This window comes from Amblyomma mixtum, chromosome 1 (genome assembly GCF_055824585.1).
Source record: "Amblyomma mixtum isolate Tamu chromosome 1, ASM5582458v1, whole genome shotgun sequence".
In the NCBI taxonomy this organism is placed as follows: domain Eukaryota; kingdom Metazoa; phylum Arthropoda; class Arachnida; order Ixodida; family Ixodidae; genus Amblyomma; species Amblyomma mixtum.
The window spans coordinates 68268567-68293467 of record NC_143012.1 but is presented as its reverse complement, the minus strand read 5'-3'; the positions used below and the strand labels follow the sequence as shown (position 1 = coordinate 68293467).

Here is a 24901-nt window from a genome sequence, read left to right as displayed (position 1 = left end):
GCATCCCTCGCAAGTCCTGGAAGGTGTTCGGATATTTGGCTATGATTCAGATATCCCTGGGACCTGGTGTTGTCAGTCGGCCCGTTGCCTTCCACACTCAGTTTCAAATAATGGCTCAAGCGTGAAATTGGCTTCGTCACAAAATTAATTCGGCTCTTTCATCATAGGCGTTGCATAACCCTCCTCGCAGCGCCGCCCCTCCTCCTCCGCTCTAACAGTGTCCTCGCCGTATTTTACCGTTTTCGATTGTTTACTGGATGTTTCTCTTGCATTGATCTGCGCAATACTGCTGGCCACTGCAATACTGTTCGACCTACTGCTTGCCACAGTCCTAGAAGGAATGCATCCAGCTCTCAAAAAGTCTGCAGGGAAAACAGTGATGCTGCATCTAGTTTGTTTCATTTCCGCTGCTTTTGCTCAAAGCATAAATTAATTTCTTGCCTTGTCACTCGTATGCCAAATACAACACTTGTCCGGCAATTCCTGAACGTCGTATTGTTCTCGCGGTATCAGTGTAAGTTCAACGCGGGAAAACCCAAGTCGCCGCGACGAATAATTCAAACACGGTGCACAGATCAGTGCAATAGAAACATTCAGTAAACAATCGAAAGCGGGAAAATACGGCGAACACACTGTTAGAGAGGAGGAGGAGGGGCGGCGCTGCGAGGAGGGTTATGCAACGCCAACGAGGAAAGAGCCATTAATTCTTATTTTGTGCTTACAATGCACGTTCTGTGGGAGTTCAGGTAATCTTTGTTTCCACTGGCAACGTCAGCCACCCTCTTCAGAGTTCTACCTTACTACTCTACGTTAACCTCTGAGCTTTCCTTCAATAAATTTTTCATTCAGTTTTTTTTATCAAAGCTCTGTGGCAATTAGCGTTCATCTCATTATTATAGAGCGCCTTTCAAAAGGGTGCACTGCTGTACATGATGAACAGGAAAAATGCACAGCGCTACTGAGACCGAAGAGAATAACAGACGCACTTTTCGTTAGTTGTGCATTTACAAAACTCAGAACCAATTCAGTTAAGAAACGGCAAATACATTCTTAGTTTTGGTTCAGTCGGTCTCTACGGCGTGAACTTGAACCCATGGACAAAGCATTAGACGAAACTTACCTGTTCAATTCATGGTTGAAATAAAATGGCTGAAATCAACCATGGCGCCTAATTCGAAACTGTGGTTGTGTGGCAGACTGTTAAATACGGCACTCTCGACGGATTGCTTGCGGGGCAGAAGGCTGACTTCACTTCAAGGAAAAGCGGCAGCACGACGATGGCGACACAGACAGCAGTGCGAAATGTTGGCCGCCTGTCGGCTCAGAAAACAGCGATCTTCCTGTGTGACATGCAGGAGAAATTCGCAAAGACGATACAGTACTTCCCTCAGATCGTCGCCGTCTCACAGCGGCTACTCAGGGCTGGCCGCGCGCTCGACATGACTGTAATCGTCACCGAGCAATATCCGAAAGGTAAGACCGCTCGCTACGCTTCTAGCACCGCGTGTGTTATTCGTGGTTAATTATAGTTAAGTGATGCCGTGACCCGCACATGGTAGGTACGCTTTCAACAATACTTAAGCACTGAACTGCCTGCGTTAAGTTCTCGTAAGATTCCGTGGTACGACCAGTACAACAGCGATATGTTTCGAGCGTGAGCGATAAGCCGCAACGCATTCCGAGGTCAAGAGCCTCCTGCGAAGCGCATTGAACACTGGCGCACATTGTTAGGATAGAGAGCAGTGGTTGAGACGGGACTGGTAGCTGACTTAATGCGTTATTGGAGCCGTGACGAAGTAAACACACGCGAGGGGCAATTTCCTCACTGGCGTCCCAGAACCCTCCTCGCAGCCAGGGTTGCCAGGTCCTAAATTTTAAAAGTAGCCACAAAAAGCTGAAAAGTAGCCAAAAAAGTAGCCAACCAGCTGCCGAAGTGTCAAAAGTAGCCAAAAGTAGCGCCAAGGTTGCAGAAAAGCGTCACCAGAAGCATAAAAGCGCAAGAAATATATAATTCTTGTAGGACGCAGGGTAATTTGTGAATGCGAATAACTCTGAATTACAAAAGCATCGCAAATCAAATGAAAGGAAATACATGAACACCATGGCACAGAAGCACGGAAACCAAGGGAAAGAGAGTGTGGGAAAAGTAATCAGAACAGTTTTTCTTCTTTTCAGAGGAGAAATAATTGGTTTTGCTAAGCCACAGCCATGGCAATTTTAATTCCCAGATATATATGTATATATGTATATAGATATGACATGCCTGACAATGTTTTTTGCATGAAATTTCTTCACTGCTCCATAAACAAGCGTTTGATTTGATGCGCCTATTTCTTTTTCCGTTTCTCTCCTGTGATCTTTTTCAAGCTTTATATTGCAAAAATAGACTGATCGCCACATGCAGTTCATATGTTCTAAAGGCATAGAAAGCATAGCCTTGGCCAAATTTTTTCAGGTCACATGGCTTCCTTTTCAGCCGTATTCTGGGGAATTCATGGCTCTCAGGATATCGCTGTACGATACGAAGAGCCTTCGTCATCGCGTTTCAAAGCGTTTCGCTCTTCCCCGTTCCCCAGTAATCGGCTGAAAGGAAACTGTATTTGCCCTGAAAAATTTTAACCAAGACTGTAATTCTCAGCATCATCATGTGTGGCCGATCAAAGCGCTTTGAACCAGTATCCAACTGAGGAAACAAGGTATATCAGCTAAGTAGCAATTCACATCCTTATTTAGCTGAAGCGCATTGAGTGCATGATTGAGTGAATAGCCGCGTTTATATGAATGCGACAAAAGTCGACTCAAGTCCAGTTATTGAGGGAAAGTGCAAAAGCGTCGAGGCAGAGAGTAGAGGACGATTCATGCCTTTCCTTCTCAAAACCTGCTCTTTCCCTCAAAAACTTGAGTAGAGTCGACTTCTGTCGCATTCATGTAACCGAGGCTTATGGAGATGGGACATTTCTTATCGCTGGTTCTAAGGAAACCTTCATATCAGCATAGCATAGCGGAGGCGGAATCTCGCTTGGGAGAACACAGGAGCCAGTGAACACAGGAGCGAGAAGTATTTTAAGTCTAGGACATCATTACAAGCAAAATTTTAACAAAAAGACTGGCACCGCCAGAATAATGGTGTTTGCGTATGGCATTCTGACGCACTCAAGCAAAGATGTATGGATCATTGGCAGAAAAAGAGGTCCATTACAACCCTAACTTCGCTTTCAAAAGTAGCCAAAAAGTAGCCAAGTAGCCAAGTTCAAATTTTTGTCGCCAAGCGGTCCTAAAAGTAGCCAATTTGGCGCAAAGTAGCCAAACCTGGCAACCCTGCTCGCAGCGCCGCCTCTCCTCCTCCGCTCTTTTCTCTCTTCTCCTCTTTTTTTCTTTCACGGCTGTTGCGCTCTTCGGTCTATTCCTCCGGCGAGTCTGCCTCCGCGCACCGCCGCCGCGAATCTGCGCGTCTTCTGAACCGCGGCCTGGTCAGCGCGCCTCTCAATGTGCTGACGCATGAACACGTAGGTGGTGGTGGAAACGTTTATTGCCAATGATGTAAATCGTAGGGGGCGCCTGGTTTGCCGCAAAAGTTTGCATGATTACGAGAATTGGTCTGGGTATCGGACATGCAGCAGTATTGGGTATTGAGCAGTCCGGGTTTGTAGTTGTCGTCAATGTGCAGCCTGCGCTATGGTGAGGGACGGAGCGGGGGGTGCGTATTCCCTTCTTTTGTCTCGGTAATACGAGAGAATATCACGGAAGGAGACCAGGTAGTGCGCGGGCCGCGGGCGAACGGACCGTCGTGTGAATCGCCCTTTAACGCCATTTTAAGTACGTGCGCAGTCGCCTTCTTTGCGCGAGGACCGTGCCGGCCATACAAATGGCTCGAAGGGCAACGCGAAAATCGCGAGCCGGCCGCCCTAGAAGCTCGCCAGGAGCAGAACAGCTGTGAAAGACAATACGAGCAGAATCGCTTTATTAAGGCGAAAGCCTTTAATGCCTCATACTGTCGTGAGCAGGGAATGCACTACCTGGTCTCCTTCCGTGATATTCTCTCGTATTACCGAGACAAAAGAAGGGAATACGCACCCCCCGCTCCGTCCCTCACCATAGCGCAGGCTGCACATTGGCGACAACTACAAACCCGGACTGCTCAATACCCAATACTGCTGCATGCCCGATACCCAGACCAATTCTCGTAATCATGCAAACTTTTGCGGCAAACCAGGCGCCCCCTACGATTTACATCATTGGCAATAAACGTTTCCACCACCACCTACGTGTTCATGCGTCAGCACATTGAGAGGCGCGCTGACCAGGCCGCGGTTCAGAAGACGCGCAGATTCGCGGCGGCGGTGCGCGGAGGCAGACTCGCCGGAGGAATAGACCGAAGAGCGCAACAGCCGTGAAAGAAAAAAAGAGGAGAAGGGAGAAAAGAGCGGAGGAGGAGAGGCGGCGCTGCGAGGAGGGTTCTGGGACGCCAGTGAGGAAATTGCCACGCGAGGTCCCGCGGTTACCAGTTTCCTCGTTTAAAACCGCGCGGAAGTGGAGCTCGCGTGTTAATTGTATGTGATGTTTATGTGCAACCTTGCTTCAACGACTTCGGAGTCTGTAAGCTGTTTAGTATGTTTTCTTTTTTTTCAGTCTGGCGTTTTCATTGCACAGCTACTGACCCGCGGGTTCTATCCTGGTCGCGGCGGTCGCATTTCGATGGAGGCGAAAAGGCTCTTGTAATGTGCGATATCAGCGCATGTTAAGGAACCCCGGGTGGTCGGAATTATCCGGAGCCCTCCACTACGGCGTCCTTCATAGCCCGAGTCCCCAAACCCCATAAGTCCATAAACCTACGTTTTCATTACCAAATGAAACCGGAGCGTCTTAATTTTGAGGCGCTTGAACCTTGTGTAAAATTGTCTGTAGACTGTGCACTTCGTTTACATGCAACTGTTAACATAAAATGCAAAGTTAGAAACAATGCCTAAGAGCCGAAACAAAAGCTTTGGTGTATGGTATACTGTGCACTTCGTTTACATGCAACTGTTAACATAAAATGCAAAGTTAGAAACAATGCCTAAGAGCCGAATCAAAAGCTTTGGTGTATGCTGGTAGATAGATCTCTTGCTTCATGTACAAGAATAATTCCTTTCGTTGTTAGTTTGGGTATTTCTTTCCGAGATTATGGTGCCTCACTGTGTGGAATGAATTTCCGTCATTCATATTTGCACCGCTGCTCCAAAGGTTGTGTCACTAAGTCATGTCTCATCTTGTTCATAAGCCTCTATTTTGCACTTGCATTCCAAGTTCTGCTTCGTGTTAACACGCGTAAACCAATTGAAGTTTTGTGGGTTTTAGCCTCTTTTTGTGCTTCAACTTGGTTACAATAGTGATAACAGTGGCCTTTGATGGACTCAGGTCAGAGGCAAGCGTCCCTGACTTTCTGAATAACAGATTGTTGGGCGAGTTGGTGGATGATGCAAAATAACCGCAGCGCAACTACGACAGCATAAGGAAGAGAACGACGCATGCGCACTTGTGCTATTAATTAACTACTAGGTATGTTGAACACAAATGCCACCTTAATGACTAACACACAGAGCCATTGTTGTGCCGACAAAATCCTTTCACAGAAGGATGCTTCTATGCAGGGCAGTAAAAGAAAAGGTGGTGCAATAATTGAGGCTAAATAATTTTGCTTTTGAAACTGCTCTACATAGTCCTCTTTTGCAAATGGGGCAAGTAGTATGGTGTCACTCATTGCTGGGCTAGTTGGTTCTGTAGCACAACACGTGTAGTAGTTCTGTAGTACACACTTAGTAAGGGAGTAAACTGATTTAAGCACATGCCCTGCCTTTGGCTGTCATTGTGCATGTATGGTTGCGTTTTTGCAAATTTAAACATGTATGCTTTTTGACCCTGCACCATCTGGCGAGGAGCGAACATTGATTGGGATCATGGACAAAACACGAAGCATGCTCTTAACAGTACATGTGGGAACCTTCCAGAAATCTACCATCATTCACCGTGAAATTTCAATCGTACTTAAGCCTTTACCATTCCATCAAGCGTTTTGTGTGATCAAAGGACCCATACGGACCCCGAAACGGCGTGTTTTTCTCTCTCTCAATGTTGGCGAGCGTGTGTTTACTCTTTCGGCAATGTGTGAGAGAGAGAGAGACTCTTCAATGAAATACAGAGAATTTAGCCGGCGTTTCAATATCGCTGGCATGCTACTCTGCATAGGGAGAGGAATTTGGGAGATAAAGACAGAAGGAGAGCAGCGTGGAAGAGGTAAAAAAAAAAAAAAGATAAAATGCGGCCATGAAATGGGTACTAAGGATGCAATGGCGAGTATTGATGTAACCTATGGAATGACGGAGTGCATAGTCCGACAAATGGGCTGACGAAGTTCACTGCATGAAGAATGCATGAAGGTAACGTGCAAGTGAATTTAGAGCTTATCGAGATGTCCAATGTTTTTTAAATATGTAAAAAGAAAGTTCATTGCAAGTCTCTGTTGCCTGAAGCAGGCTAAGGGACCTGAAACTTCGTCCATTGTTAGGGGCACTGGGCAGAGCTTCTGCATGCAATGTTCATAGTACGCACGCTCGTTAGCATATGCAGGCAATGTGTGCTTGTGTTTGTGTCTTCCTCCATTCTTTGTTTCGGTGTCCTTGCATGTGTTGCTGTTGACAAGTCTCACTGGACTCGTGCATATGTTAACTTTGAAGTTCAATCTCTATTTCCTTACCAGGCCTTGGACACTCAGTGCCGGAGCTGGGCCTGGCAGAGTTCCCAGACATCAAGCCGATCGAGAAGACGCAGTTCTCCATGATGACTGCTGAAGTGACCCAGCAGATGCAGGAGAAAGGTCTCGACTCGGTCGTCCTGTGCGGCATTGAGACGCATGTCTGCGTCCAGAACACAGCGCTCGCTCTGCTCGAGAAGGGATTCAATGTGCACATCGCTGTTGATGCTTGTTCCTCACGCACCATGGTTGACAGGTGGGTGACCAGATGCGTAGATGTATCGAGGTGGAAAGCTAAGCGGCTGTTGCGACTCGAAAGTTTTGCTTGTGGCTCTAATGTTCTTATTGCTACAACTTGATGTGAATCTCTAACTATACGTACACGTGCTCTAGTCAAAAAGTGCACATTACCACTCCCTCCTTGCCTTCAGTAGATCGGCCCACCTTTCCTCACTCATTTAACACCCCCGCTTTTTTTTTCTTTCTACCTTCCCAATTCCCTTTATGCTCCGAGGCAATAATGTTATCTAAAAAAAGGGGGCGGGGGGCATGAAATGTTTAGATTATGTTCGGCGTAACCTTTTCAGGCACTATTTAAATGGCATATAGTACAGGTTTCAAGAAAGGCAGTTCATTAGTTTTTGTGTGGGAAACCCCGGCGATACGTACACACACATAGAAAATTTCTTAGAAACTGTCAATATAGAAACTGTTATATAAAAACACCAAGATTTAGGAAACCAACACTAGGGATCGTGGAATCATTTTTTACTTCAAAAATGCGCATGACACAAGAAATCCAGAAAAAAAATAGAAATTTTACTGTCGGAAAGAAAATTGTGGACGTCCTTCCTTGCTATTTTCAGGCAGCCCCACCCAACTAAATGGGACAATATCTCATGGGGGGTCACAAACTTGCAGCCAGAAAAATGGCTCTAACTTGGAATTAAGCAGAGAAAGAGAGAATACGAGCCAGCACCACAACTGACTTTTTAAGAAAAACTGTTCATTACTTACACCGTAGTTTCCTTAAAGCGATGGATTCTTGGACTTACTGGCGCCGAGTCAGCAATAGGATGCTGCTTAAGTTCCTGGACTGAATAGAGGCTGCAAGTTGATCCTCACCGTTGCTCGGAAAGTGAATGGTACTGCATGTCCTTGCCTCCTACATTGCTCGGGGCTGAACTCTGCTAAGGTTTTGTTAACCCTGTTGCTGCTAGGGCCATGATTGCTCCTGATTACCCCTTTCTTCCTGTTAAGTAACAGAAGACGCATGCGATATTGACCAACCGCCTAGCCGAGAGCGTAATCATACACCCAGTCATCTTCAGGTCCAATTTGGGACTCATCTGGGGTTCCCACTCAGAAGTCATTGTCCAGTACCGGTTGAACACTCAGCCTTTCCTGTGCCCACAGTTCGTCTGCGCTGGCCGCACCTCCGTTGTCTCCACTACTTTTGGGGTCGTAATGCGTACTGATGAGGCTCCTAAGGAAACCGAATGCCGTAATCTTTGCACTCAGTCTCTGTACTATGTGTGGAAAATTGCGCGCAGTGTGCTTTCACTGGATGGTGCTGTTAACAGGCAGAGATTCAATGGATCGGAGGCCACTGCATGGGGGAAATGCAGGTGATAAAGAACAAAGCCTCCATCCGCACTGCTCTGTAGAGCCATCGTGGCTCGGTAACTGCTTCCAAACTGCCAGTGGAACAGGCAATCCCTGATCCCGATTGGAATATCCTTGCTCCGAAAAGAGCAGAAAAAGTTGCTCTAAGTGCTGGAATCATATGATTTGGGCGTGCACACCGTAGCTGCTAAAAGGGCCTTAGGCTACCCACAGCAAACTGTTCATGCTTTCACTTGCTTTGGGCAGTGAAAGGAACCAGTGCCATTTCTGCCATCCCTTGGTGAACAGGTTCTTTGGCTTCGAGCGGATGAAGGCGAGCGGTGCGTGGCTGACCACGAGCGAAAGCGTCATCCTGAGTCTGCTGGGTGGTTCGGCGCACCCAAAGTTCAAGGAGGTGCAGAAGCTCATCATGGAGTCTGCGCCAGACAGTGGCTTGCTCGGGTTCACCCAGAAGCACACGAGTGCCTTATAGAGGAGCCATTCGCAAGATTATTATTGTTTATTTGCATTTTTATCGAACTGTATAAAGCATTGAAGTCACGAGAGGGTGTTGATTGTTAGGTGGTGAAAGTATAGCATAGTTGGTTTTCCTTACTGGAGCTTCACTGTTAAAACAGTCAGTACATCCCAGTGGGCACTAAAATTCCCCTGGATGTCCTGTGGACGTCCATAGGGTGTTGAAAGTATAGCATAGTTGTTTTTCTTTACTGGAGCTTGTTAAAACAGGCAGTACAACCCAGTGGGCACTAAAATTCCCCTGGATGTCCTGTGGACGTCCATAGGGTGTTGATTGTTAGGTGGTGAAAGTATAGCATAGTTGGTTTTCCTTACTGGAGCTTCACTGTTAAAACAGTCAGTACATCCCAGTGGGCACTAAAATTCCCCTGGATGTCCTGTGGACGTCCATAGGGTGTTGATTGTTAGGAGGTAGAAGTTTAGCATGTTTGGTTTTCCTTACTGGAGCTTCATTGTTAAAACAGTCAGTACAACCCAGTGGGCACTAAAATTCCCCTGGATATCCTGTGGACGTCCAGTGGTTTTTATGACTGCTGGGAAGTGGCTGTGACTGCGTTTCCCGATTGTACGCATATAAAGTCTGCAGTTTGAGTTGTTTGATGCTTGCCAGAAACTATAATGGGAGACTCAGCGGATGGGAAAGACCGCACAAGAAACATGGCATAGTTGCCAAGTATGGAGGTGCGCTGATAAAAATGCGCTAATTCCATCGCCATAATTATGTTCCCGACTAGGTGGGGCTGTGACTGCAGGCATTGAAGTGGTCAAGGTAAATTTCGCTTGTTTTTTTTCCTTTTGCATGGGGCCAGTGCTTAGCTATTTGTATATGAATGGTGCTTTCAGCTAAATATGTTTGTAATCAAGACTAATGCAAACACAGTGTGGTTTTCTGAATTTTTGACAACTTCAGCACTTTATTCTCAACTGGTCATTCTGTGACCAATACCTGTCGGAACAAAAATAAAATGCGTTATTTTGTATGAACGATATGCAATGTGTGTGTGTGTGTGCTTTACAACTACGTAAACCACCTGGTCCTAAAAGTCTCATTTTGCGATGCAGTAACATATAATCAGGTCCTTTGATTTTCAGGCTTGTTTCTTCTTTGAAATTCTTGGAAATGGTGAGAGCATAAACAATATAAAGTGCAAAAGTGGGTGAAGAGCCTATTAAAACTCCTTTCCGTAATATTTGTCATTCTTTTCTTGAAGAACCTGCAAATTCCTGAAATGGAAGTCACTGGCACAGGGCACCCTAAGATGCTTTCTTGCAGAGAAGAGGAATTTTTTTCTCTTTGAAACCTCCGTAATCAAAGCACTCAAATGTTGCAGCTCTGATGAATGACCACCGATGAAGCCAGACAAAGAAAAAAAAACACTTTGCAAGCAGTTCTGTAAAAGGGGGAAGAGACGACAAGGTTTCTTTTTATTTGTATCTGAGAAAAAAAAAAACGCATCGCCATAGATGACTGAACAACGGGGGCCGGGGAGTGCAAGGGAGGCAGGGGAGAACGACGACGGTATGGCAAACACCACACGAAGCAGTACGGACAAACTCCCACCAGTCCGTATTGCTGCAGTACGGACATCAACTCCGTATTCATCAACTCGCACTCATGCCTCCAAATGCAGAGAAGAAAGGTGCAAGAACGGGAGGAAAAGCATCACAGAGAAAAGGCAGAAAGAAAATCTAATGATCCACGCAGCACAAACCTGGAAATTAATGCCACGTGCCCGATGAGAGAAGAACAGAGACTAAAAGTGCAGCATGACAGACCGCACGACGTCGAGGCGGGACCGCCACCTCTCGGTCACACGTCATATGGCACAGTGCCGGCAAAGTTTCCGGCGATGTCCATTACCATCTCCAGAAACTTCGAGGTGGCAGGAGAGAAAGCAGAAAGAAAAACAAAATGTCTTGGCGGTCTCCTTTCTCTTTTCTGCAGCTTTTCCAGCGGTTGTGCTGCGATCTTTACGCGATACCTTGGCCTGAAAGGAACGCACAAATTGCAAGAACACCAGAGCAACGGCGCGAAGGCGGTCACTTAAGAGAGGAGCATTTGTGCGAAAAACAGTGCCTACACTTGATATGTTGGTGCAATAAGCACCGGTCTTCCCCAAAGCATCAATAGCTGTCGTCTTGCGTGCCACGCGCCAAAGCTGAACAGGGATGGCGGCTACTGATAATGCAATGCGTTGAGAATCCCATTAGTCAGGCAATAAATATGATCACAAAGTAGATAACAAAGTGTTCAGTAATTCACCGAAACTCGTACGCAAAGTACTTGCTGTATTGGCCAGTGAATGGTTGGTTTAAAGCCTGAAAGTTTCTAGACTGTGCTTTGGCAATGCCCCATCACCTCTTATAGGCCTTTGCGGCTCGCAGCACAGACTGCATTGTTTCAATGGTGGGAGCCTGCGTTGCACCGAAAACATGCTAGCCGGCCCCCGAAAGAAACTAAAATTGCACACATATGCACCAACAAATAAAACGTTGCATGCAGTTTTATGTACTTTCACTACTAACAAGGCCTTATTTCACAGCAGTTTCTCCGCCTGTTCACTTCAGCTATCGTCGGCATTCGCAATCAGTCAGCTTTGCTATTTCCTTTCCTCTCCTAGCCTGAAGCAGGGCAGCGAAAAATTGAGGGGGGGGGGGGGGGGGGGAGACGTTAACAATGTACACTGAAAAAAAAAACTGACATGCCAGTTTCTGGAGCAAGGCAAAGGGAACAAAACCGAAAGTGGTCGAAGTGACGTCAATTGCACTACAGTACGGGAGACTCACTCCACACGATAATGAGGTCTCACTTGAATGAGGTATGAAAAAGAGACGAGACGAGTGATGACACGTGATTGCACGCTGCCGCAAAAGGAGTCGTACAGGCGTCACCAAGAAGCGAGAGAGAGAGAGACTACATGCAGTCGGCACGTACAAGCGAGAGAAAGACAGCTTCTAGATGCACTCCGCTGCGTGGCTTAAGTTTTGGCAGGCTCAGCTTTTCTCGGAAGCCTCATCCGAGGCGACTTGTTGAAGTGTTTAAGTTGGTTCCAAATATGAGAGGTTTATTTGCGCTAGCTTCATTTAGATGTTAGAGTCACTGTTGGGACTATCAAAAAGAGGTGAGATGTTGCAAAGCAACATAAACAAAATCTTCTCACAACTGATACTTTTTTTTTGCTCGGAACGCCGCATTTCGAGCCAAGCACACTTAATGAGCCCTTCAAACGCCACTTTAGTCGCGAAACGGAGGCACATCGGAGCCACAGTGAAAGGACGCCATCAACTGCTAAACTGTACAGCAAAAAGCGAAAAAGGTAGAGTTGACTGGACGACAGCAGAAGCGCGAAATAGGCAGCGCGAAGCGGGCCCGTGCTGAAAAAACCCGCCTCCCGCCGAGGCAAACGTAACAACCGTCAACAAGTGTAGAACATGCGTAACACAAAAACCGCAAAGACTCAACACGTCACAGGAAACGTCTCACTCGCTCACTATATGAACAAAAAAAGGGAAGTGAAACGGTGAACTGGGCAGGGGTGTGGGCAGGGGTGTGGGCAGGGGTGTGGGTAGGGGTGTGGGCAGGGGCGGCTGAGGGTTGCGCACTTTCTGCGCAAGAGGGAATGACCTCACTGCTGAACTTGACTGGTTGCATCTAGGATGCGGGCCGCGATAAAAAAACGCAAAAAAGCAGTCCTGGCCTCAGTGAGCACAGCAAGGAGCAAAAAAAAAACGAATAGAAATGTCCACGCACTCGAAAGCCCGGCAAAAGCAACTCAATAGTCAGGCGAGGGAGAGATCTGGGGGCGCACACAAAACGGCAACACTTCGTGTGATAATAAATACTGCGGGGCGTGCCTCGGGAGCTGCTCTCAAGAATGCATACCACTCGGTGCACGCGAGCAATGCAAACATAGACCCCTCTCTTTCACTAGTGAAGCTATGGCTTGGCCGGTTTCGTCGCGCTTGCCGGCGGCTCCGGCGTGCTCTTTGACTTGTTCTGTGGCACTGCACCTGCTCTCTGATCGCCGCTAGCTAGCTGTTTGGCAGCCATCTTTTTCGCCTCGGCCGGCAGCTGCGATTTGCTAGCACCAGTTGAAGAGGAAGCTGTCTGCGGTGACGATGAAGTAGAACTGCTCTTTGTTTGGGCTGCCGCTGCCGTCGACTGAGGCCTTTTTGAGGTTGTCACGGTTACACTCAACACTGAAGTCTGCGTCGGCGTGGGAGCCACGGCTGCAGTGTCGGCAGCGTTTGCGGCCGAGGCGAGCTTCTTTGCCATCACGGTCACACTTGAAACCGTGCAAACCGATGTCGCTGTCGAGCTCACAGAAGCAGTCGTGACGGAGACACTTTCACTGCACGCATCACTGCACCCTGGGTCCCTGGACGTCCCGTCTTCACTGTCGGCGGTCGGCAGAGGAGTGCTGGGTGTCACTGTGAAAGACGGCACATCGTGCGGAGGTTCTGCACTGCTCGTCGCCGCCAAGTGCTGCTCCCTCGGAGAGCGCTGCAGAGGCGAGGGGGGCCTCGCGGCAGCGTCAGCAGTCGCGGCTGTTGCATTTTCTTCATCGTCGACGAGACTTTCGACTTCGCTCTGCGAATGACTGCGGGCCCTTCCCCCGCCCTGCTGCTTTTCCTCACCACCTTCGCCCCCAGGTGCCAATGTGCTCGCCGACTTCGGCATCCGAGTTCCCGCCGGTGACAGTGTCAGCGTGCTTCGTGACACTGAGCTCCCGGTCTTGGTTGACACCACTCGCGGTGGCGACCCTTGAGATGTGGATGGCGTCGACGTCAGGGCCAATGGCGAGGCATGCGTGCAGAAGGACTCTCGCCTCGGCTTGGATTCGGCCGACTTGGGGTGGAGCCGGTCGGGCGACAGAGCTCGCCTCAGAAGCGGGGAGCCAGGTTCTGCACTCTTAGGCCTCATTAGTGACTTGCGCGTCGACGACGCCACCACGGCTGCGGCCGGCACTAGCGTGGGAGGCGATGCTTTCCGGCCTGCCGCGAACACCTGCGGCGACTGGGCCGCCACTACGGCCACCGGGTGGTGACCATGGTGGTGATGCGGGTGATGAGAGTGGTGAGTCGGGGGCGCTTGTCCCGGCGGGAAGGCCAGCGGCGACGGCGACCGCGTCGGACTGATTGCTGGCAGCGGCGACGGGGACGGGGTGCGAGCCAGCGGCGAGAGCGGGATGTGGCCGACAGACTTGCGTCGTGGCGACCGGAACGTTTGGGCCAGCTTGTGCTTGAGCCCGTGCAGCGAACTGGGTCGCTGAAAGTGCGCCTGCACGGACGCCGACGCCGATCCGCTGGTGCCGGGCGGGATCGCCCCACTTCCGGCGGGCGAGTTCGGCACACTCGAGCTAGGCGAGCTGCTCGGCGAGGAATTGCTCGTCGAGTGCGAAGAATCGGAGGAAGACCTCTCCTTGTTGAAGTTTATCGCGACGTTAGCCCTCGACGGAGGCGATCCACTGGCGGGATCGGCGAGGGACTGGAAGCTCCGGCTGGGAGCAAGTCCAGTGGGCGTTGCTACGCCCCCACTTACGAGCTGCTGTATCTCGGCGCTCGCGCGCTTGTTGCTCAGTCGGCGAAGCAGCGACGCACGCCGCTTCTTGTCAGCCGGCTTTGAGCCAAGCGTGGGTGGCGAACCCTGGAGCTTGTTGGCCAGCGTGGCTGCGGGTCCCTGCAAAAGAGACAGCGGAAGCCACGTTGATTTCTCTGAAACTGGACGGCTGAAAAATCTACACCACCAGTGCTTGCTACAACTAACCTAAAACACCAGAGAGAAGCTCTACCTACACCACTGCAGCCCAAGTTAAAAAACTTGAGCTTGTGGTTACTGAGGATAACTAGTTTTTTCTTCTATTTGAACTACCCCCAAATGATCGCAAGAAAGCAGGGCAGAAAAATAGGCCACATAAAGGAACTGAGTTGAGACTCAAAACGCGTCGCAAGGCTAGAATCGACACAGTGATGCTCTAAAGTTGACCAGTCTTGCAAGCTAAATTCCCCAAGGCAGAAGTCACTATCTTCCCCATTCATGCCAGTCTGGATTCCACTCGTCAGGAGACTTGAAAAGGGGGTGCCATTTACTGAAGTCTTAAAACGGCTCAAGTATGAATTTCTTCTTGAGAAGCTAGTGACTGCAACTGCAGCAAGTTTTAGTAAAGAAACGCAAGGAATAACAGATATGGGAGCCACTGTGTGTGCTATAGACCTCAGCCTCTAAACTTACTCCTTGGTGGAAACGAACCTTACAAATCCATTTACGGACAAAAAAAAATTTTCTTTTTGCGATTTTTTTCGTTCCAAATACTACTGTCCCCCCCCATTAAAAAGTCAACTCTGTTCATCCTGAATACAGCACTCATGTTTTATAATGCATGCCACTTGCATGTCATGTCACGAACTTAATTTTTCAAGCCACAATCACATGCACCTCAGCATATGAGCCAATTAAGACAATGCATTGGTTCCTGCCTGACATGGCGTAGTGACAAAAAGACACATTTTATTAGCACCTCATTGAAGCTGCCCATTCCCTGTGTTACAGGGAAGATGAGACGAAGTGCAATGCCTGATGTGTGACTTTAAGAATTCGTGAGTACCGTATAAACCCGCGTATAATACGAACCCGAATATAATACGGGGCTAAGTTTTAGAGACGCGAAATGGGAAAAAAAGTTTCACCCGCGTATAATACGAGTAACACAAGCTCATAGAAGACATTTATTCAAATCGCATCCCGCACTTCACTTCAATTACTTTGTTCTTCAGTAGCGCTTTCTTCGGACATTTCTTTGTCCGACAAATCATCCCAAATGTACTCATCTTCCGTGCCATCGAGGGCGTTCGAGATGCCGCACTTCTTAAGCCCGCTTCGGCCGCCCGGTTGGCGTCACTGCAGGCTCACCTGAGCGCATCCACTCAGCGTAGCACCGCCTGACTGCGTCCTTGAATGGTTTGTTTACACGACCATCAAACGGCCGCGAAAGCTTTGTCGCGTTCCGCTGCACGCGAAAAGGGCTTCTTTCTGTTCTGGCCATCCACGAATGCTTCCTTCGACGACACCAAACTGCCTTCCGGCCGCACCGTTGCCGATGTTCTCCGCAGCCAAAATCACTTGAAAGTAGCCGAGTACTGTTTTCAAGACCGTGACATCGTGCTCTCTAAAACAATATCCACTTCACGAAGCGTGCCTTACATGCGAACACGTGCGTTGTCAACAGGCGCACGGCACACCGCGAACCCCCGGCGCACCCAATGGATCAACAAAGAAACGACGTCGTGAAGTCGTTTGTCGAGAGTAACGAAGCCAAGCCGTAGCCACGCGCCAATAGCGAAGCCAAGCCGTAGCCACGCCGCAAAAACGAAACCAAAACTTCGAGCAACTTCGAAAATTTTTGTTCGGATCCGCAAATAGTACGAGGCGGAAATTTAGGACGCTAATTATGGGAAAAAAACCTCGTATTATATGCGGGTTTTTACGGTATACAAAACAGCACAGGAAAACAAGAAACTCTCTGAATCAAGCAAGGCTCCATTATGGCGATGCTGTTCCTCCGGTATGCTCAAAGGGATATGTGTGTACACTAAGCTAATAGCATTTGCAGCTCAAACAAACATACAAAGTAGCTTGGATACAAATAGCTTTTGAATAATTCTCACTGCAAGCACACATTCTTGAGCAAGTCTCTATATGCAATACTAAAGCTCTCAAATATCCAAAACCAACTATGCCATGCACAGCGATTAAATCCCACGTGTAAACTACTGAGGTGTATTACAAAAGGGTGGTGGCAAAAACTGCACCCTGAAGTGCCTAGCTGAGGACACCATGTGGTCCCAAAAGGCTGTAATACCTGAGCCGCATCTGCAACAAAACAAAAAAGGAGAAATGACAAAACAAAGAAACTAAGCAGACAAGGAAAGGGGAATGAGGGGCTCGTTATAAATATGACAGAAGCCAACAGCCACAGAAACCCAAGGGGCAGAGGGGATTTTCAATTTATTTATTTTGTGGTGTTGATCAATTTAGAATATCAGTGAATATGTCATCGCTTAAGGCTAATTGATTAGAAAAGCAGAAGAAAAAACAACCACATGCCGCTGGGGGATCCGAACCCACGACCTCCGAATTACGCGTCCGGTGCTCTACTTCTGAGCTACGGCGACGGCTGTCAAACCTTCTGCTTTCGGGGGTATTTATGTTTACAAATAACCCAACCTTGAGAGTGTTCACCAGCGCCACCCACGTTCTGAAGCGGCGGACGTGGAACGTCCTGAGTTACCGCTGATGTGACGTAGAACGTCATCGAACGGCGAGGGTGGAAGCTGTGTGAGAACCCTCTTATGCTTCCTAAGGCATCAAGGCTGCCAGAACTGAGGCCCTCGTTAAGCAATCAAGCAGACAAGGAAAGGGGAATGAGGGGCTCGTTATAAATATGAGAGAAGCCAACAGCCACAGAAACCAAGGGGCAGAGGGGATTTTCAATTTATTTATTTTGTGGTGTTGATCAATTTATAATATTACTGAATATGTTATCGCTTAAAGCTAATTGATTAGAAAAGCAGAAGAAAAAACAACCACATGCCGCCGGTGGGATCCGAACCCACGACCTCTGAATTACGCGTCCGGTGCTCTACCTCTGAGCTACGGCGACGGCTGTCAAACCTTCTGCTTTCGGGGGTATTTATGTTTACAAATAACCCAACCTTGAGAGTGTTCACCAGCGCCACCCACGTTCTGAAGCGGCGGACGTGGAACGTCCTGAGTTACCGCTGATGTGACGTAGAACGTCATCGAACGGCGAGGGTGGAAGCTGTGTGAGAACCCTCTTATGCTTCCTAAGGCATCAAGGCTGCCAGAACCGAGGCCCTCGTTAAGCAATCAAGCAGACAAGGAAAGGGGAATGAGGGGCTCGTTATAAATATGAGAGAAGCCAACAGCCACAGAAACCAAGGGGCAGAGGGGATTTTCAATTTATTTATTTTGTGGTGTTGATCAATTTATAATATTACTGAATATGTTATCGCTTAAAGCTAATTGATTAGAAAAGCAGAAGAAAAAACAACCACATGCCGCCGGTGGGATCCGAACCCGCGACCTCCGAATTACGCGTGCACTATACCACTATTCTGTGCAATGATGGCACACACAGCACAAAATGCTGCACTCTGCACGGCCCTTGTGTTGGCGTGAGGATGCCACACCTGAAGAGACTCTACATAAAGGTGACACCGCCTGGCTCTATGATAGCATCTCGTATTATCTAAAGAGAAAAAAGAAGGGCGCAGTCTATTTGAATTGATAAAACAGCAATTCAAAAAAACCTACTTTAACTGACTTTGGCATTAGAGGCTTCCACCCAGCAGTAACGAGAGCTCAGAAGGAATAACGGCAGTTCTTTTTATGTGCCAATCGACGGCCTGGCTCTGAGGCATGCCATGCTGATGTGATCCAAATATATTTCGACCACCGAAGGTTTTCCTTGACAGGTGCCCAAACCACGGTAAAGTCAACTCTTGACAAATCGAAGTCAAAGGCTCCTGAAATTGATGGAATTAGACTGAAGTCAAATTAAATACATTCGGCATCGATGCGACTAAAGAACCTGGTCACTTGGACTGTATGTGTGAACCAACGCATTTCCACTATAATGGGAGCTTTTATGGTTTGGTTTGGTTTATGGGGTTTAACGTCCCAAAGCGACTAAGGCTATGAGAGACGCCGTAGTGGAGGGCTCCGGAAATTTCGACCACCTGGGGTTCTTTAACGTGCACTGACATCGCACAGTACACGGGCCTCTAGAATTTCTCCTCCAAAGAAATTCTAGTCGCTGCGGCCGGGATCGAACCCGCGTCTTTTGGGTCAGCAGCCGAGCACCATAACCGCGGAGCCACCGCGGCGGCTGGGAGCTTTTATGTTCTTGCTTCCCTGAAATATGGCCGCTGCAATTTGCTCACAGATCAAGTTCCGCAGCCATTAAGCTAGTGGAGCAGCGAAGTGAAGTTAGCGTACCTGGGACGTTCGCCGCTGGCGGGTGTTGCGTCGGGCGAGGCGGCTGGTGGTGGGGTTGCGCTTGCGGCCGCCCGCTCGGATGGAGGTGCTCTCCAGGGGCGTGGTGCGGATGTGGATGCGGCTGCCCCCGGCCAGGATCAGCTGCAGCACCTGCGGGTGCAGCAGGCCCTGCACAGCCTCGCCGTTGATGTGCGTGATGAGGTCACCAGGACGCAGGCCAGCCTCGAACGCCGGGCTGTTGTTCTCCACCGCCTGCAGAGCAGCCACAAAGACAACACCAGCGTAGTTGAGGTGGTGTTGAGGCAGACAAAACCTTCTGAAGCGAAAGCTTCACTATCAATTTTCTCTTTTTCATGGTTTGACCTCTAACTCAGCTGAAGGTCAAAACTGGGTGCCTAGTTTTGACCTTCAGCTGAGTAGAGGTCAAACCATGAAAAAGAGAAAAAAAAATTGAATCAATATATCCATGACTGGAAGTCAAACCCACAGTTGCGCGAACAGATCTCCTCTAAGGGCCGCTCAGCGAGACCACTCGGCTATCGCCGCCGCCAACGTGCCCCGTGTTAAACTGCACCACTGTCTCGCGCTGTGCACTGGAGAGCGTAGTCTTCATCAACTTCCATCTGCTCCGTTCCGCGACACTGCCTGCTCACCGTCGTCTTCTACACAGCGCAAACCCGTGCTTTCGCTCTGATTCGAATGTGGTAAACATTCTCTTTAGTTTCTGCAGGAGTGCAAGGGCAGAAGGCTGTTGTACGCAATAATACACTCCAGGCTCGGAGAGAGAGGCAAGCCGAAGGTCCTAAAAGCGACACCTGTGAGGAGGTCTTAATTTGTTTGCATTCGCACAAAGACAGCGGTGAGCAAGAATACAAAGGGACAGAGCTCCGTGATGTTCACAGTACCATCACAGAGAGCATAACCTACTCAGAATAAGTTTGTTCCATACTCTTGGCACCTGGATGAGGGAGAAATGGTCATCTCCAAAAGCTTACTGCATTCACTTCAGGTTTGGGGCACACAGAGACATGTTAATAAGCCGGAACCAGAGGTCAGTCTTGCCCCTGCTTTAACGGCAGCCCGTGAACCTTGAATTCACCGCCTTCACTGCAGATTTCTAATGCCACGGCTTGTTTGTGGATGTGCGCAATTGCCCACCCATGTATTCTTGTTCTGCGAAAAAGCAGAACCCATTCTGCAGCTTACAGCTGCTCGGAACCGTCATATCATTCCAATTAAGGAGACAACCCAAGAAACAAGTTTCAGCTTGGAAAAAAAAAAAAAAAAAACTTGAGAGATCACTGCAGCACCCAGATTGGAGAAATGCATAAGCATGAGTTTTCAAACCTCGTGCCACACTTCATTTTCAAATTTGGAGTCACGCGTTGGCTCCGTCCACCCACACTTCTGTTTGCCACACTTCCGGCGTTTTCAAATTTGGCGCCACTTTTGCTCCGGATCCGCCCAGTTTATGGACACTTTTGGCTCTAATTAATAAACTAATTAACCCTCCTCCACCACCCCGATTTCCCATATGAGATTTTTTGACACTCTGTACGATGGTACCATTCTCTTTCGCATAAACCCATTCGTTCGGATGTAATCGTGTGGTCAAGCTCGTGATGACACGAAACTGCAAACATAGCCATGCAATGCTTATGCATTAAAATAATAATAAAAAAGGCTTCAATAAATGACATTTTGAAAAGTAAAGCATGCCAGGCCGCAAGGACGAGCAGTGGCTGGGGGGCACTGACCATCACAAGGTGCTGCACGGTGTAGATGTCCGAGTCCCCGTAGTAGACGCGGATGGCGCGGATGGTGAAGCCGAACCCCCGGGCCCCCCGCTGGATGATGATGGGGGGCTTGAGCTGGGCCACCAGGGGGCTCAGCTCTCGGCTGGGCGACGTGTCGCGTGAGCTCGTGCTTGAGCCACCGGGGGAGCCCAGCACCCCGCCCGAGTGGTGGGTGCTCCCAGACAAGTCGGCAGCGGCAGAGGCAAGGTCATCTGCACAGGGGGAGGGGGACAAACATTGCACACTTATACGTCATAACAGCACGTGCTGATAAAGTCATGAAGGCAGCAAGTAAAGCCTCATCGATTCGACCACCATTAATCTGGACCCTTACTGTACTCCCACCAAACAACCATGCAAGTCAATGGCGTTGGAAGCTCGTTAAGCTGGACACCCTTGGGCCTTTTCTGGACAACCTCATCTCACCTGCCCACCTGACTCTCTGGCGTAGCTATTCTGTATCCCTAATGAACCATAGTGCAACAGAATGGATTCCAAGGCAAGGGAAACACTGCCAACTGAATCAAAACTGTGGCGGAAGACGAATTTGCTGAATTGAGAGAAATGTGATGTGATTTCTATTCAAACCAAGGATGGAAAATAAAGAACGTATTTTGTGTCATGATTTTCGCTGAATCAAGGTTTGCCACCTAGAGATTCGACTACACCCTCAACGGCAAGCCATGACAGCCCTGCCTTCAGCTAACATGCCAAGGAATGTTTCTGTGGATGTACAGAATGTTTCCCATTATGGCCCGTGACTTGAAGCCTTTAACGTATTACAGTGAAAGCTCGTTAATTCGACCCCCGTTAATTCGGAAAATCGGATAATTCGACACGCGCGCGAGGTCCCTACAATTATACATAGGAGTCTATGGGGCGAAACTCTCGTTAATTCGAACAAATTTTGCCGTGCGTCGGTTAATTCGACTTCACTCCGCAGCCCGCCAAGCCGGTTTGCCGAGAGCAAAAAGAAAAAAACACTGCCATGAGCGGCGCTACTGTACGGCTGATAGGCCATCCGTATGGTCATATTATCATCCATCCATCCATCCGAGGAAGTGAGTTAGCGGCGGCCGAAGCGGCTGGCGTCTTTTTTTTGTGCTTTGTTGTGTCGCAGCAGTCGCTACGATCGTGGTTATTTACGGCGCCTTTTTTGGTAAATGCGCGCTTTGTCAGCGTGTTTACTGCGCTGCTTGTTGTTGCTGTTTTGTTGTGACTGAGAGAAGGGTGAAAGGAAATTGCAAGGGATTGCCTACTGGCTCAGCCGAGCCACCACCGCTGCCATGTGCAGATAGAGGAGAGTTAAAAGATCAGAGGAAAGATAAAGAGAAAAGATAAGACGCGCGTCCCAGCAACAACGCCGTCCCCGCGGACGCTGGTTGAAAAAACAGATAAGCGGGGAGCCGCGCTCCCTTCACCTCCTCCCCGCGCTGCTTTCGGGTGGGTAGCGCGCAGGGCCTGCGCGCCTCACCTTTGTGTCCTGTCAGCTGACCGAGGATGAAATAATTAAAGTGGCAGGCGCTGACAACGACGACGATTTACGATTGTGAGCAGTTGTCCCAAATGCCGAAGTGCACGGTGAAAGAAGCCGCAGAAGCCTTGTCCGTGCGGGAGGACTTCTGTGAACAAATCCCTGACGGCGCGTGTGCCGCGGAGCACCTGGCAGCTGTTAGAGCTATCGTAGTCGCTCGAAAAAGCAGACGGTGATTACAGATTTCCTTGCCAAATAAAGGTATACGTCCTGTTGCGGCAAACATTGTTTTTTGTTGTTCATTCGATAATTCGACAATTATTCGCGGTCCCGTCAGTGTCGAATTAACGAGCTTTTACTGTACTATGGTATTTGTATGGCAGAGTTGATGCCCATGATGAGTATGTACTGCTCCCAGTGTCTTTATTCTCTCTTACAGTTTAACTTACACTTATACCCTTACACTTGATTTGTTCCTGCATCCTCCCCACGTTGCCCAAAACTCTGCCACCCTTGTTCAGTGGGGAGCCCGTGGCACCACCAAACACATTTTACTCTAGCCTACACGACAGTATGTGCAGTACAGCTGCTAGCATAATTTGTGCCAAGGAAGTGGAAAACTGCAATTAGGCATACTGTCACGTGGCAGTCACGTTCGATGGGAGTGTCTTTAATGTGCAAAGCCTCTAGCCTCTATTTTGGCACCTTATTGTGCAGATCCAACCCTTCTCATTCAAAGAAGGAAGACAACGCTTGCAAACATAAGGTCTTTTTTTTTTTTTTTACTAAGCAAACTCAGTCGCACGACACAACTTGTTTGATCACAAATCCAAATGGGTGAATCAATGCGATTACATCTTTCTATCACACTTAACCTAAAGTGTCAGCAACCTGGAACTCCTTTTTGTCCCAAATGATCGTGCCTTTGTGCAAGAAATCAATAACAACTGTGAGTATAGACAAGGAAGACTATGAGCACACTCTGCACCAGAGTCGTCTCTCACCGGAGGGGATGATGAGCGAGAGGCCGGATGCCGATGCAGACTTGATGACCGACCGCGAGCGCAGCTTGATGGGCGGCGAAGGAGTTGGCATGGGAGGCGTGGCCGCCAGCTTGGGCATTGACGGTCTTGGCGAGGTGGGGGCGACCGCTTCCTTGTCCGCCTCCCGCTTGGGCGTCGCGGACACCGCGGTGCTACCGGTAGCAGTGCTGGAACCACTGCTGCTGGTGCTCCCACCACTGGTGCCCGGTTCGAGACCGCGCCGGTCACTGCTGGCTCGCGCCGACCGCTCGGCGACAGGGGACAGCTCTCGGGGCTCAGCCTGCGAAATGTGCCGAGCAGCAGAGAGGAATTGTAAAGTGGCCACGTGTGGCATAAATACGAGGCCAGAGCATCGTATCTGCCATGCGAAAGACCCGTGTTTGTCTACATCCCACAGATGGTACATGCCCAATGGGTACTGAATGTTCCTTGGAGGTCCTGAAGACATCCAGAACGTCCCCAGGACGTCCAGGGGAGGTTCAATGCCCTTAAAACGTCCCTTGGAGGTCCTGAAGACATCCTGAACGTCCCCAGGACGTCCAGGGGAGGTTCAATGTCCTTGGGTGGTTGCCTTTTCTCACAATTTCTGAAAATAACCTGCCTAAAAAATAGACTCATTAAAGTTTCTATTCTAATCACTACAACCTTCCAAAAATTACCTTGTTTCGGCATCTTTCCTTAATTAAGGCTATTAGCTTCTTTCTCATAAATGAGGTTCTCACGTAGACAAGCAAGGCACAATGATCGCTACAATATTACCCACATCTAGCCAAGTACAGCCATGAATGGCACACTGAGTATCAAGAGAGCACATGATCCCATTACAGACATATGCTGACACAGACTCTCAATTAATTGCCTTTGAAGACACAGAAGTCAGCCTTCGTGGATTAAGGTCCTTGATCCTGAAGTTGAGCCTCTGCTTGCCACCATTTGCGTCTTATGTAGAGCTCATCTGTTCCTGCCTATTTTGCCAGCTTCTTAGCCACACCCATCTGCATGACAAACTAACCTCACTGCCTAAGTCTAGTGTTTCTTTTTGTACAAGCCGTGTTAACAATGTTGGTTGTGCCATTCAGTGGAGCAAACGTGTTCTTTCAGTCTTCACACTACGCACATTCAAAGATTGGAGTTGTCTTACCACACTGATAGCAACCACTGAACACAACTTACATTACAAATTTACTTCAGCTAAAATTGCATGATTTGCCTTTTGAATGCCATCATCATCATCATTTACTGAAGCCTTAAGGACCCTTTACAGGGTATTACATAAGGGTGGGGGTCGATGTGCTTATTATTCAGTTATTTCTCTCTTGCACTTGTAGCCTTTTACTTTTTTGGTGTTGTTTTCCAACCACTCCGTCCTCCAATGCTTTATTCGCCTTGAGGGCATAAAGTAAAGCATTTACAGCCAAAGGGCCATTATTGGTTGGTTTGGTTTGGTTTATTGGGGTTTAACGTCCCAAAGCGACTAAGGCTATGAGAGACACCGTAGTGGAGGGATCCGGAAATTTCAACCACCTGGGGTTCTTTCATGAGCACTGACTTCGCACAGTACACGGGCCTCTAGAATTTCTCCTCCAAAGAAATTCAACCGCTGCAGCTGGGATCGAACCCGCGTCTTTCGGGTCAGCAGCCGAGCACCACAACCACTGAGCCATCACGGCGACTCAAGGGCCATTGTTGGTACCTTCA

At 48.7% G+C, this 24901-nt stretch overlaps 2 protein-coding genes across 7 annotated transcripts in view; one reads left to right on the top strand and one right to left on the bottom strand.

The window, feature by feature from the left end:
- Nucleotides 1-1243: 1243 nt before the first annotated feature.
- On the top strand, nucleotides 1244-9861 carry LOC149366615 (isochorismatase domain-containing protein 2-like). Its single transcript, XM_089551615.1, has 3 exons — nucleotides 1244-1473; nucleotides 6737-6986; nucleotides 8645-9861. Exons 1-3 carry the CDS (start codon nucleotides 1278-1280, stop codon nucleotides 8826-8828), a joined length of 630 nt encoding a protein of 209 aa, XP_089407741.1. The 5' UTR covers nucleotides 1244-1277; the 3' UTR covers nucleotides 8829-9861.
- Nucleotides 9862-10261: 400 nt separating this feature from the next.
- dop (microtubule-associated serine/threonine (MAST) protein kinase dop) overlaps nucleotides 10262-24901 on the bottom strand; it is a 384316-nt gene continuing 369676 nt past the window's right edge. For all 6 annotated transcript variants that reach the window (XM_089551564.1, XM_089551572.1, XM_089551581.1 and 3 more), the window contains 4 exons: nucleotides 23165-23483; nucleotides 20648-20898; nucleotides 18891-19142; nucleotides 10262-14552 (listed from right to left, as the gene is read on the bottom strand). In XM_089551564.1, coding sequence (XP_089407690.1) covers nucleotides 12810-14552; nucleotides 18891-19142; nucleotides 20648-20898; nucleotides 23165-23483 — 2565 coding nt within the window. In that variant the 3' untranslated portion in view covers nucleotides 10262-12809. The remainder of the gene's footprint in view (nucleotides 14553-18890; nucleotides 19143-20647; nucleotides 20899-23164; nucleotides 23484-24901) is intronic.